At 42.2% G+C, this 11,145-nt stretch overlaps 1 protein-coding gene across 8 annotated transcripts in view; it reads left to right on the top strand.

Moving 5' to 3' along the window:
- Window positions 1-1,958: 1,958 nt before the first annotated feature.
- The window catches only part of STAMBP (STAM binding protein), a 51,429-nt gene continuing 42,242 nt past the window's right edge, over window positions 1,959-11,145 (top strand). For 5 of the 8 annotated variants that reach the window (XR_012379773.1, XR_003207355.2, XR_003207356.2 and 2 more), the window contains exons 1-2: window positions 1,959-2,071; window positions 3,959-4,176. Coding sequence is in view for 5 of the 8 variants with exons in the window: in XM_073897521.1 (XP_073753622.1) it covers window positions 3,974-4,176 (203 nt within the window). In the remaining 3 variants the exon portion in view is untranslated. The other 3 variants (XM_073897520.1, XM_025868382.2, XM_025868383.2) reach the window with 3 other exon arrangements.

Genomic DNA, 11,145 nt, shown 5'->3' with positions numbered 1-11,145 from the left:
AAAGAAAGAGCACCTCAATTCCTAGCTTAGCTTCGACCCACCAGGTGAGCTGCTGAAGCCTATCTGCTGACAGAATACCTTGATGCTTAGCTTCCAACCTTTGAGGTGGGAGTAAGTAGAATATTCTCTTCAGTTATGCTAAGAGCCAACAGAATTCTTAATTTCCTGGTTGCACATACAAAAGTGTCCAGTTTTCAACTTTCCCAATTAATTAGGAAATGAAGAGTGTCAGATGTTCACCTTGGCCAGTGTTTTCTTGCTTGTTGTTTCTGGTCCCTAAAAGCCAAGAGTGCTGATCACTTGCCCCAGAGGCCAAAAACTCTCCAATATTTACAAATTCCCTCCCTGAATGAACCAGATCCTGCTTACTATATCCTCTTAGCCATTATCTTAAGAACTGCCATCACCTGGGCATATCTCCTTTCTAATATCGAGGACAGCCTGTGTGTGATGGTTGCTGTGTTTGTGATTATTCACACCCCTCTTTTATGTGTTTCCCATTCATAGCTTCTTAAAGGCTTCTCATCATGGTCTTAACTTCTAGCATGTTTGTAAATTGTTAACTTGTTATATTAAACATTACAAAGAAGAGCTACTTTTTGGAAACTGTGCTTAATGGGAGCAGGTGACTCTGTTCTCCCCACCAGCTCTGTTTCTGCCTGTACTTGCAGAATAACAGTATCTACCTGCTGGATTTGTTCACGGCTCTATCCCTAACACCTAGAACAGAAACTGGCACATAATAGATGCTCAACAAGTATTTACTGAGAGGTTGGATGGGTTGGATTTTGTCCTGTGTTGACTTCTGCCAGGACTTCGACTGCATTGTATGACTTCCCTATGACCAGCATCCCAGTGCCTCAATTCTTCAGGCGCTACCCACTATTTTTACATTCTGAAGGGAGAGAGTCAGTAGAGAAATATTGTGAGGACTCAGTAGGGTGCCCTTTACAACTGTCTTGCCAGGGTTCTCTGCATGGGATCCAGGAGAATTGATAGTGGATCCTTGCACTGACATACATATTTATGCTTGTAGGGGAGAAAGAATCTGGTAAGTGCTTTCAGCTGCAAGTCTGAAAAGCCAATGACCACATAGACTCACTTTGGGAAAATCCCAAAGACAGATACACAACAGAGAGTCAGAAAAATTAGAGATCTGGTGGAAGGGGTAACACCAGTGCAGGGGCTTTAAGCAAGACCTTGAAGGATAGGTCATGTCATCACGCTAAGGAACTTACAGGGAGAGTCCCCAAGTTTGGTGGGTAAAGTATCCCCGGAGAGCAGAAAGTTTCAGAGTGGTGATACACAAAATCTCCTGAGATAGAATTAATAGCAACCTTGAAGGACCTTTTTGGAAAGAGGCTGTGCATATATTCATACACACACCCATACACAGAATATGCCACTGTTTGTACTTGGTGTAAATAACCGCCTGTCCTGGCTGCAGGGACAGGAACCGCATCATACAGATTTTTATGTCTCCATAGCTTTGCACAGCGGCCCTTAGAAATTAAACACTCATTTTTAACAAATTGTATTGGTGTTCTAACATTAAAAGTTAGTCTTAAGTTCTTTTCTAGGCAATAGAAGCGATTGCCGAATACCTCAGGCTATCAATTTTGTGTGGAAGTGACATAAACAAGCTGAAATTTTCAGGAGGTTTTTTTTCACGGATTTAGAAACCCTGGTTAGTTCAGTCAGGTACTTGCATCACCAATCCCTTCTTGAATGTTGATTTGTGGATTTGTGTGAGTGTGGTATAGGGGCTATCTGGCAGGAAACTCGACCCCAAATCAAATTAATTCTAAAAATGTAAGTTAGCTTGATCATTGGTTCCTTTAACTCCTTGCTTCCCCTTCTCCTTGTTGCTTTTCCTTTACCAAGATGGCCGCCGTGGAGCTCTCTCCTCATTGGTCGGTTTTTTCGCAGGTCGAGGTTCTAACCCCGCCCACCAGCTTGCCAGCCCGGGTCCTGTGTTCTTGAGAGTGAAAGGGGTAGACCAGCTGGAGTGGGCGGGGCGCCCACCGGATGTGACGTTTCCGGAAGCTACGAGGGTCGTCCGCGGGGACAGGTGGGGAAGGGTCCTGGGAATGTGGTGGGCCTGGGGCCCTGAGCGTGGTCGGACTCTGAAGGCGATCGGCCGCCGTGAGTGTGGGGCCTGCGGTCTTGTCCTCCCCCGCGCCCCTTGCCCGGCCTGCCGCGCGCGAGGCCATTGACGGCTCCGGTCCCAGCCAGGCCCAGCGCGTCCCCGCCTGCTGCTTTCTAAAGATCCGAAAACCTTGGATAATTTTGCTCTGGGTTGGCAACTTGGGCTTGAGGGCCTTCAAGAAGGGGGCCTGAAGCAGGTGTCAGGAGGTCCCTCTTCACTGAATACACCCCCTCCGCTCATTCCTGCAACTTCCTTTGACCTCCTCCTCATCGTTCCTTCTCAGTCCTTTAGGCCACCTTCTCCCTTTTTTGCGGATGCCACATCTTCTCGGGAGTCTTGCTCAGCCCTCTAGTAGCAGGCACCGCCCGCTGGCCTTGGGAGGGGGTTCCGTTTTCGACCCTACAGATCCTCTCCCCAGAGGTACTGAGGCGCAACAAGCTTCTGTTAGCTTTAATGGGCGCTAGATCGAGTTTACTAATTAGGCAACCTGGGGAAGTTTTAGATTTGCTGAGCGGCTTTCTGAGCCTCTAAAACGGCTTTGGGGGAGATGGAATGCTTCTGCATCCCTTGTAGTCCGCACAGCTTTTGTACTATTCGTGAGGGTGTTTAGAGAGGAAGCTTGGGAGAAGTGTGACCTAGAGATAGAATTGGCCAAGAGAAGCCTCTCTGAGGGAGGGAGGGCTTGGAGTGGAAAACAGAAAAACAGTGGATAGACAAATGAAACACATGTGAGGATTTCTGAGCAGATCAGAATCCTGACTGAAGCAAAAGATCTCTATTGGGAAGGAGTAAGGTTTAAGACTAAAAAGACAAAATGGGACCAGTTGACATGGGGCTTGAATTCCAAAATGGATTCTACTCTAGTTTGTATATTTTAGAGCATGCTGGCCAGGGTGTGCTGTAATTCGATGTGTAACAGATACCCAGATTGTTTTTAAAAATGATGTAGAGTGATATCCGATTGGGAGTTGGAATCTGATTCTAGCAGCGACAGTATCTAGGAAGATTATAGAATTACTGCAGTTTGAAACACAGGGAGGGAAAACTCTTAGGCTTTTTGTTGGTCTGTTTTTTTGCGTTTCAACTTACCTTTGTGCCCTTTTGTTATTTGAAGAGTGCTTAATCTTTGAAGGTAGATTTGAGTAAGTTTTTTTAAGATCTAAATTCTTTACCCTGACGTGATGAATGATGTTGTGGATTGTTTGGAAGAGTGGTTTAGTGAGCAGAACTGGGACTGTGAACATTTATTCCCAGACCAGTTCCCCTCACCTTATGATCAGAGATGAAAAAGTACACCACAGAAAAATGTCATTTACTCTCATTATTAAATAAAAATGACCAAACTTGAAATCGGTTTACAATCATCAAGAAAGCTCATTGAGTATACTATGCCACGTACTGGGATATATGGAAGTGGGTAGCTGGTAGGAGAAATAATGCAAAAAATATAAGATACCATCCATCCTTTTATGGTGCTGAGGGCAGGGCCACCTAATGATAGGGAATGATTAATATGAAAGGTAGAACTGAACCCGCATTATAGTTTTCCTCCCTGTACCACCTAATTATGGCACAGGTATTGTGGGCTTTTGAGTCAGCCAATGCTTTTATCTTTGTGAAATGGGCTTCCTCGAGGGTCTCAGCCTTATTGTGGGAAAGAGACCTTATTTGTTACAAGCCACAGCCTATGGTATTTCTCTCTTAATTTCTTCATAAGGTAAAAGTTTGGGGATAAACCATACCGTGTGCTAGGCTGTGCTAGGGTGATGGGGACCATAGTGCTGATGCCACCTGTTTTTTCTATCTCAGAACTTCTTGGTCCTGATGTCTGACCATGGAGATGTGAGCCTTCCACCCGAAGACCGGGTGAGGGCCCTCTCCCAGATGGGTAGCGCAGTGGAGATAAATGAAGACATTCCACCCCGACGGTACTTCCGCTCTGGAGTCGAGATTATCCGAATGGCATCCATTTACTCTGAGGAAGGCAACATTGAACATGCCTTCATCCTCTATAACAAGTATATCACGTAAGACACCTCCAGTTTCCTTTTTCTTTTCCGGTGACTGATGGCTCACTCATTCTGCTCTTGTGCTCATTTATGCTGCTCAGAATTGCTAAAACTAGAGAACTTTACAACATCATTAGCATTAATCATTTTTGCAGGCAGTTCCTACATACTGACTGTCCTTGACATTCAAAGTCATGAGTACTGAAAGTGTTATTTTCATGACTCAGTGATTTCATGAGTAAGAGACCTAGCTTTTTGGCCTGTGCCCACGTGGCCCAGCTGTTAAGCAAGAGAGAGGATGGTTAAACTACACGTTTTGTATTGATGAATGTTTTTCCTGTCATCTCTTTATTAAGGAAGCTAATCATAGGATTATTGTTGAGGTTTAGCAGAGCCAAAATTCCTCACCTCTACTTCTTTTGTCACAAATTGAGTGATTCAGGAAAAAGGTTTTTCTTCTTAACCTTTATCATAATCATGCAAATCGTCAAATAAGTATTGACTACCTACAGTTTGTGTGGCTCACCATAAGACCTTTCCCTTGAGTTATTTAGCATCTTAGGGTAGGCAGCATAAATAGAAGATGGCAGTGCATCATACAGGGAACAACTTATAAAGCCCCAATGATAATGAAATGATGTGTAATTTAGGAAGGGAATAATGTTAAAGGGTCTCATTTATAATCTCTAGCCTTGTTCTTTCATAATACCAGGACCTTTAGAAAAATAATGACTATAATGTGTTTGTATGACTCTTAGTAGTTCAGAGTATTTCACCGACATTGTTTCATTTGATCTTCATAGTTCTAAGTACATGAAGTAGGGCATATTGTCTTTCCGTTCTACATGTGAGGAAGCAGTCTTTGGGTTTAGTGATATGCTTTGTTCCACACTTTAGAGTGAGAAAACTCAGATCTAACTTTTTTTTTTTAAGTAGGCTCCACACGGGGCTTGAACTCCAGACCTTGAGATCAAGACCTGAGCTGAGATCAAGAGTCGGATGCTCAACCAACTGAGTCACCCAGGCACCCCTAGATTTTCTGACTCTTAATTCAGGGTTCATCTACAACATAGGTCTTGTTTTTTGTTTGTTTTCTTTTTGGTAATGTTCTGTAAATTGAAGCTAGAGTTGAGACCATAGTTTTGAGCCACACTGACTATTTTTTGGTTATTTTTTATTATTTTTTGAATAGGTAATGTGTACATATGGTAGAGAATTCAGAAGGTATGAAAAGGTATATATATTTAAAAAACTAAGTCTCCTTATCCCTCCCTTTTCCCCAAACTCTCAGTGCCCTTCCCCAGAGGCAGTCCTCTTATTAGTTTCCTACATGTTCTCCCAGAAATGATAAATGCATTTCAGTTGTATCACATTCAGTTTTTGATCACATACTGCTCTGCAGCAGAGTTTGTCAACCTTGGTATTGTTGACATTTGGGGCAGAATAGTTCTTTGTTGTGGGTACTGTCCTGTGCCTTGTAGAGTGTTTAGTAGCATCCCTGGTCTCTATCCACTAGATGCTAGTAGCACCCCTTACCCCCTCCCTGAGTTGTGACAATCAGAAATGTTTCCAGACATTACCCGATGGCCTCTGAGGGGCAAAATTGCCCCAGTTGAAAACCAGTGTTCTAAGGAAAAGTAGCCTAGAAGTGGACTTCCTGGGATTCGTACTGTGATTTTAGAGTCCCTTCAGTAGAAAAGGGACTGCTGTTGTCTCTTTAAGTTTAAAAGTAGTGCCTGTTTCCTCAGATCATGCAGTCCATCCATGCCATCACGCCTTGTTATGTGACCTCAGTGTTGATAAAGTTCCATAGAATTATAGTTACATTTTTGCTTCTCTTTGCTATTATGAGTTTTTCATTCCTCGGCACAGTGGGCACAAAACTTACTTTCCTGAGAGGTTTCTTTGACTACTGTCCCTTTCTTCTGCTGCTGGTAGAAATAATATTCTGGTATATTTCCAGTAATCTTGTGGAGAGTTCCAGAATGAGCCCCCAGGGTACAGTTCTTCAAAGAATCATGGTTGAGAGTGTTAAATAGAATCATGGAATCACTCTATCAAGTATTTTCTGGAGGACCTTCTGGGTTCTGTTGCCCCTCATAGAAAGTGCTTTGAGGGCAAGGACCATATTCATTCAACAAATATATATTGCGTACATCTGCTGTCTATTTGGCACTGCTCTAGGTCCTGGATGTATAGGAAGTAAACTGGCCCCTGCCCTTCTTGGTGTACCTTTCTAGTTATGAGAGAAGACAATAAACAGGTAAGCAAATAAATGTCACAGAATAAGGCAAATGCTAGGAAAGCAAGCAATAAAGAGAGTGCTGTGACAGAGAATAACCAAGGGTATCAAATAGAGTAAGGTCTGTCTGAGCAGGTAAAATTTAAACTGAAACTTGAAGGATGCCACCAAGTTGGTCATTCCAAGAGCCTGGAGCAAAGTGTTTAAAACAGATGTTACAAAAAAAAAATAAAAAACAAAACAAAACAGGTGTTATTGTGTGTTCAGAAGCTCTCAAGTAGGAAATACCTTAGTGTGTTCTGAGGATTAAAAGAACATCATTGTGTTTAGAGTGTAGCAAGTGAGGAGGGGGAAGGAGATGAGGTTGGAGAGGCAAGTGGGGCCGAATCATGCAGGTCACAATTAGGAGTTTGCATTTTATCTTGACAGCATTAGAAAGCCATTGCAGAGTTTTGGGTGAGGTAATGACTTAATTTTACTTATATTCAAAAAATATAAATTTGGGCTACTATGTGGTAAATGGTGGAGGGTCTGTTAAGAGAAGGCAGGGAGATTAGTTAGGAAACTCTTATGGCAATTCAAGGGAGAGACTGATGGCAATGGCATGAAGGAGTGTGGCAGCATGGAAAGAAGCAGGTAGGTGGATTGGGCATTCTGGAGGTAGAGTCCATGGGACTGACTGATAGTTTGGGAAGGATGATGGTGTCAAGGTTGACCTCAGGTTTCTGCCCTGAGTAACTTTAAGATGTGCTGGCCCATTTACTGAGATGGGGAGAATGGTATAGAAAAGGGGTTGAGTAGGGAGGAGATTCAAGAATTCAGGCCTGGTTTCTTGGACATGTTAAGGTGTTAAGTTTAAGATGCCTGTGAGATATCCAGTAGGAAGTTGGACGTACCAGTCTGAATTGAGGAGAGGTCTGGGTTGGAGATACAAACCCAGAAGTCCTTGGCATATGGGTGGTTCTGAAGCCACGAGAGCTGCTGAGATCTTCTGGCAGATAGGTCTTAAGTGGGGGTCCAGGAACCCCACAGGGATTCACTGATGGAATGTAGGCTCCATGAACTCGGTTGGGAAAAACTTTTCTTGTTTGCTAACCTCTAACTGAAATTTAGCATTTTCTTCCATTTTGCACAGTAGTAGTAATAATATTTGTAATGTCACCAACAGAAATCGATATTTTTATATCGCATTATGATTGATGCTGATATCCCAAAATAGCATTTACACTTACCTCTACTTCTGAATTACAGTACAGTTATTAAAGCCACAATTAGATCCTGTTGTGTAATGTATTAACAATATATCAGTAAAGAAGCACATAGTACAGTTTTTATATTTTGAAAACTGTATTTCAGGAGTATTGGTTTCTTTGGTAATCTTTCATATTTTATATTATATCTTTAAAAAATTATTCTGAGGAGTCCATAGGCTTCATCAGCTGCTGGGAGGATTCATGACACATTCAAAGATCAAGAAACCTTGATAATAAGACTGTAGAATGAGAAGAGCCTCACGGTTGGTTAGGTAGGGAGGGCCAGCAGACGAGACTTGAAGGGAGATTTGAGAGTCCGGAGGAAATCCATGCGAGAATGTTGTCATGGGAGCCAAAGGAGGCCAGTATTTGCAGGAGAGTGGCCAGATGCATCAGAATGGGTCAGATGGGGGCCGGGGGTGAGGTTTTGAGGTTGGAGGTGTGATGTCACTGGTGATCTTGGTAAACAGTTTCACTAGAAGGACTAAGAAGACATTAGATTGGAGCGGGCTGAAAGGTGAATGGACAATAAGAAAGCAGAGACCCATAAGTATCGTCCAGGGGTTGGCAAATTTTTTCTATAAAGGGCCAGATAGTAAACATTTCTGGCATTGCAGGCCATTTGATCTCTGTTACAACCTCTGTAGTGTGATAACACACAAATGAGTGTGGCTGTGTTCCAACGAAACTTCATTTACAGATACAGATGGCAAGCCAGACTTGACCTACTAGTTGTACTTTGCCAAGCTCTGGCATAGGTAACTCTTTGGAGGAATTTGGGCAGAGAAATAAAGTAGAAAAATGAGGGAGTAATTGAAAGGGGACAAGGAGTGCATGAATGTGTGGTGTGTATTTTGAGATGGGAGATTCTAGAGCATATTTTTTGCTGATGGAAAGGTGTGTATTTTGAGATGGGAGATTCTAGAGCATATTTTTTGCTGATGGAGAAGGAGAAGCTGATGGTACAGCACAAAAAGAGAGAGCTTAACTGTAGCAATAAACTCTTGAATAGGCAAGAAGGGGTAGGATTAAGAGTACACAGATACTTAAATCGATTTTGTTCTGTGATTTGGGGTTACTTTGAGTGACACGAATATCCATGTTCACAGGGAGATCAGTATGGTAATCTGTCCCCATATGGGGGCCCACTGGTGGGACCTTTTAATACGATGAAGTGGGCCTGGAGAAGAGCTCAGTGAGAAGGGGGTGGGATGTAGCAGCTCATTTATTTACTTTGTTAGATTTGGAATTTAATTTGGGACTTTGTTGGATTGGCTTGAGCTGAAGCAATAAATGTAGTTACTTCCATTTTTTCTCGCAGGTATCTTTAAGACCCTAATTCTGATTTTGTGAACTGACAAGCCGTAGGAGTTGCAAAAGAGTTCTGGCTTAATATTCTCAGTCTGTTTTTCCACCGCATTTTCCTTGGTATATTCTTGTCAGTAACAGTGGCTCACTTAGGCAATTATTACAACTGAGGAGAGGAGGGAGGGGAGCAGGCATCTACCTCACCACTCCTCTGCCTCCCCCACTATTGCAAGTCATTGTTCTAGACCTTTTGTGGATACTTTAATTCCGGATTTTAAAAGGCATGTTTGTTCTTTTCCTGAGGCAGTTCAGGCATCTTAATGATCTGAAGCACATTTCCCTCTCAGAGGTTTTCCCTCCTGTAGGAATGCTTTGCCTTTTGCAGACCCCAGTATAGCAGGATCTTCAGCATATTAAATCAGTACATATTTTCATGATGAGCACAGACAATAATCCAGGCGGTGAATTCTTTCACAGCTTTTTATGGTCATTGACTAGGCTACATAGAAGGGAGTTACAGAGGACTTAGGCAATTCTTGTCTGCTGTGTGAGCCTCCTATAACACAGACCTGCTTTCTGAAAATGGTCTGTCACCTGTATCAAAAATGTTTTCCTTGGGGCGCCTGGGTGGCTCAGTCTTTAAGCGTCTGCCTTTGGCTCAGGTCAGAATCCCAGGGTCCTGGGATCGAGCCCTGCATCGGGCTCCCTGCTCCGCTGGAAGCCTGCTTCTCCCTCTGCTTGTGTTCCCTCTCTCGCTGTGTCTCTCTGTCAAATAAATAAATAAAATCTTAAAAAAAAAATGTTTTCCTCTGGGATCGGGGCTTATAGACTAGGATCTGTGATCATGCTCACTTTGATGATTAATTTCCAAGATTGGAAGAAATGAGAGGAGAGTCCTTCATCCATCCATGTTAGAGAATTTCTGCTTGACTCTTTGAATTAGTTATTTGTATAGAAAATTAATATTCATGGTTAAAACAATTTTTTTTCAAACCATCCAGCAAGGGAAATACTAAAGTGAAAAGAAGAATCACATCCACCAGAGATAACCACTGTTAATTTCTTGTGTGTACAGGAAAATGTTTATGTCCGTGCAAGCACATAGGCTCATGTGTTTATTCTTTTTTTTCTTAAAGCCTGAATGAGATCATACAATATATTCTGTTCTACAACTTGCTTCCTTAACAGTCATATCCTTCCATATCAGGACATACTGATCCATCTCCTTCTCCTCAGGGCCATTTCTTTTGCCTGGAACAGTCTTGTTCCAGATCTCTTCATGGTTTCCTCTCTTCCCGTCCTCAGTTAAATGCTCTCTTCTCGGCGATGCTTTCCTTAGCTGCCCGATCTAAAATCTCATTCCCTCCACTGTCACTTCCTGTTCCCCTTCCCTATGAATGTGTTTCTTCTAGTACTGATTATATTTTTTTCTTTTATTTTCTTTCCCCCCCGCCACTAGAACGCATATCCTATGGGGTAGGATTTATGACTGTTGTTCACTGCCCAATCCCCAGCCTTTACCAGAATGCCTGATCCCATAGTAGATGCTCAGTAAATATCTGTTGAATGAATGAGGGAATGATTATGTTGTTTTTCGCATTTGGGTGCAACATAATTTTTTAAATAATCCCCTATTGATGGACATTTAACTATTTAGTTTTCTCTATTTTTATGACTAATGCTGTATTGAATAGTCTTATACACATGTCTTTGTATTACTGTGTCGGATAAATTCCTAGAGGTGGACTTGTGAGTTTAAAGGATATACAGATTTTAAAATTTGAATAGTTGTCTCTCCTCCCCACCCCCAGCAAAACTACAGTCCTGTGATAGTACAATGTATTACCAAATTACAGTCCTGTTAGAAGTGTATAAGGACACCCATTTCCTACACCCCTGTGTACATTGGTTATAATTAACCTTTAAGCCTTTGCCAGTCTGATAATATGGAAATGGTACCTCATCTTAATTTGAATTTCTTTTATTGTAAGTAAAGTTGAATACCATTTCGTATATTTACCTTTTGTATTTCCTTTTCTGTGTATCCCTTTTTATCCCCATTGTCCTAAAAGATTGTTTTGCTTGTGTTTTTCCCAATACATCTTTGCTCTGATACATTTACCCTAAGTTGCAACGAGATCTAACCCCAGAGAACAGTATACCTCTGGGCCATGGGTATTCTGT

Source organism: Callorhinus ursinus, unplaced genomic scaffold, assembly GCF_003265705.2.
Source record: "Callorhinus ursinus isolate GAN/ISIS: 27379988/994484 unplaced genomic scaffold, GSC_fseal_2.0 scaffold10, whole genome shotgun sequence".
Lineage (NCBI taxonomy): Eukaryota > Metazoa > Chordata > Mammalia > Carnivora > Otariidae > Callorhinus > Callorhinus ursinus.
This window is presented reverse-complemented; position numbering and strand designations above follow the sequence as displayed.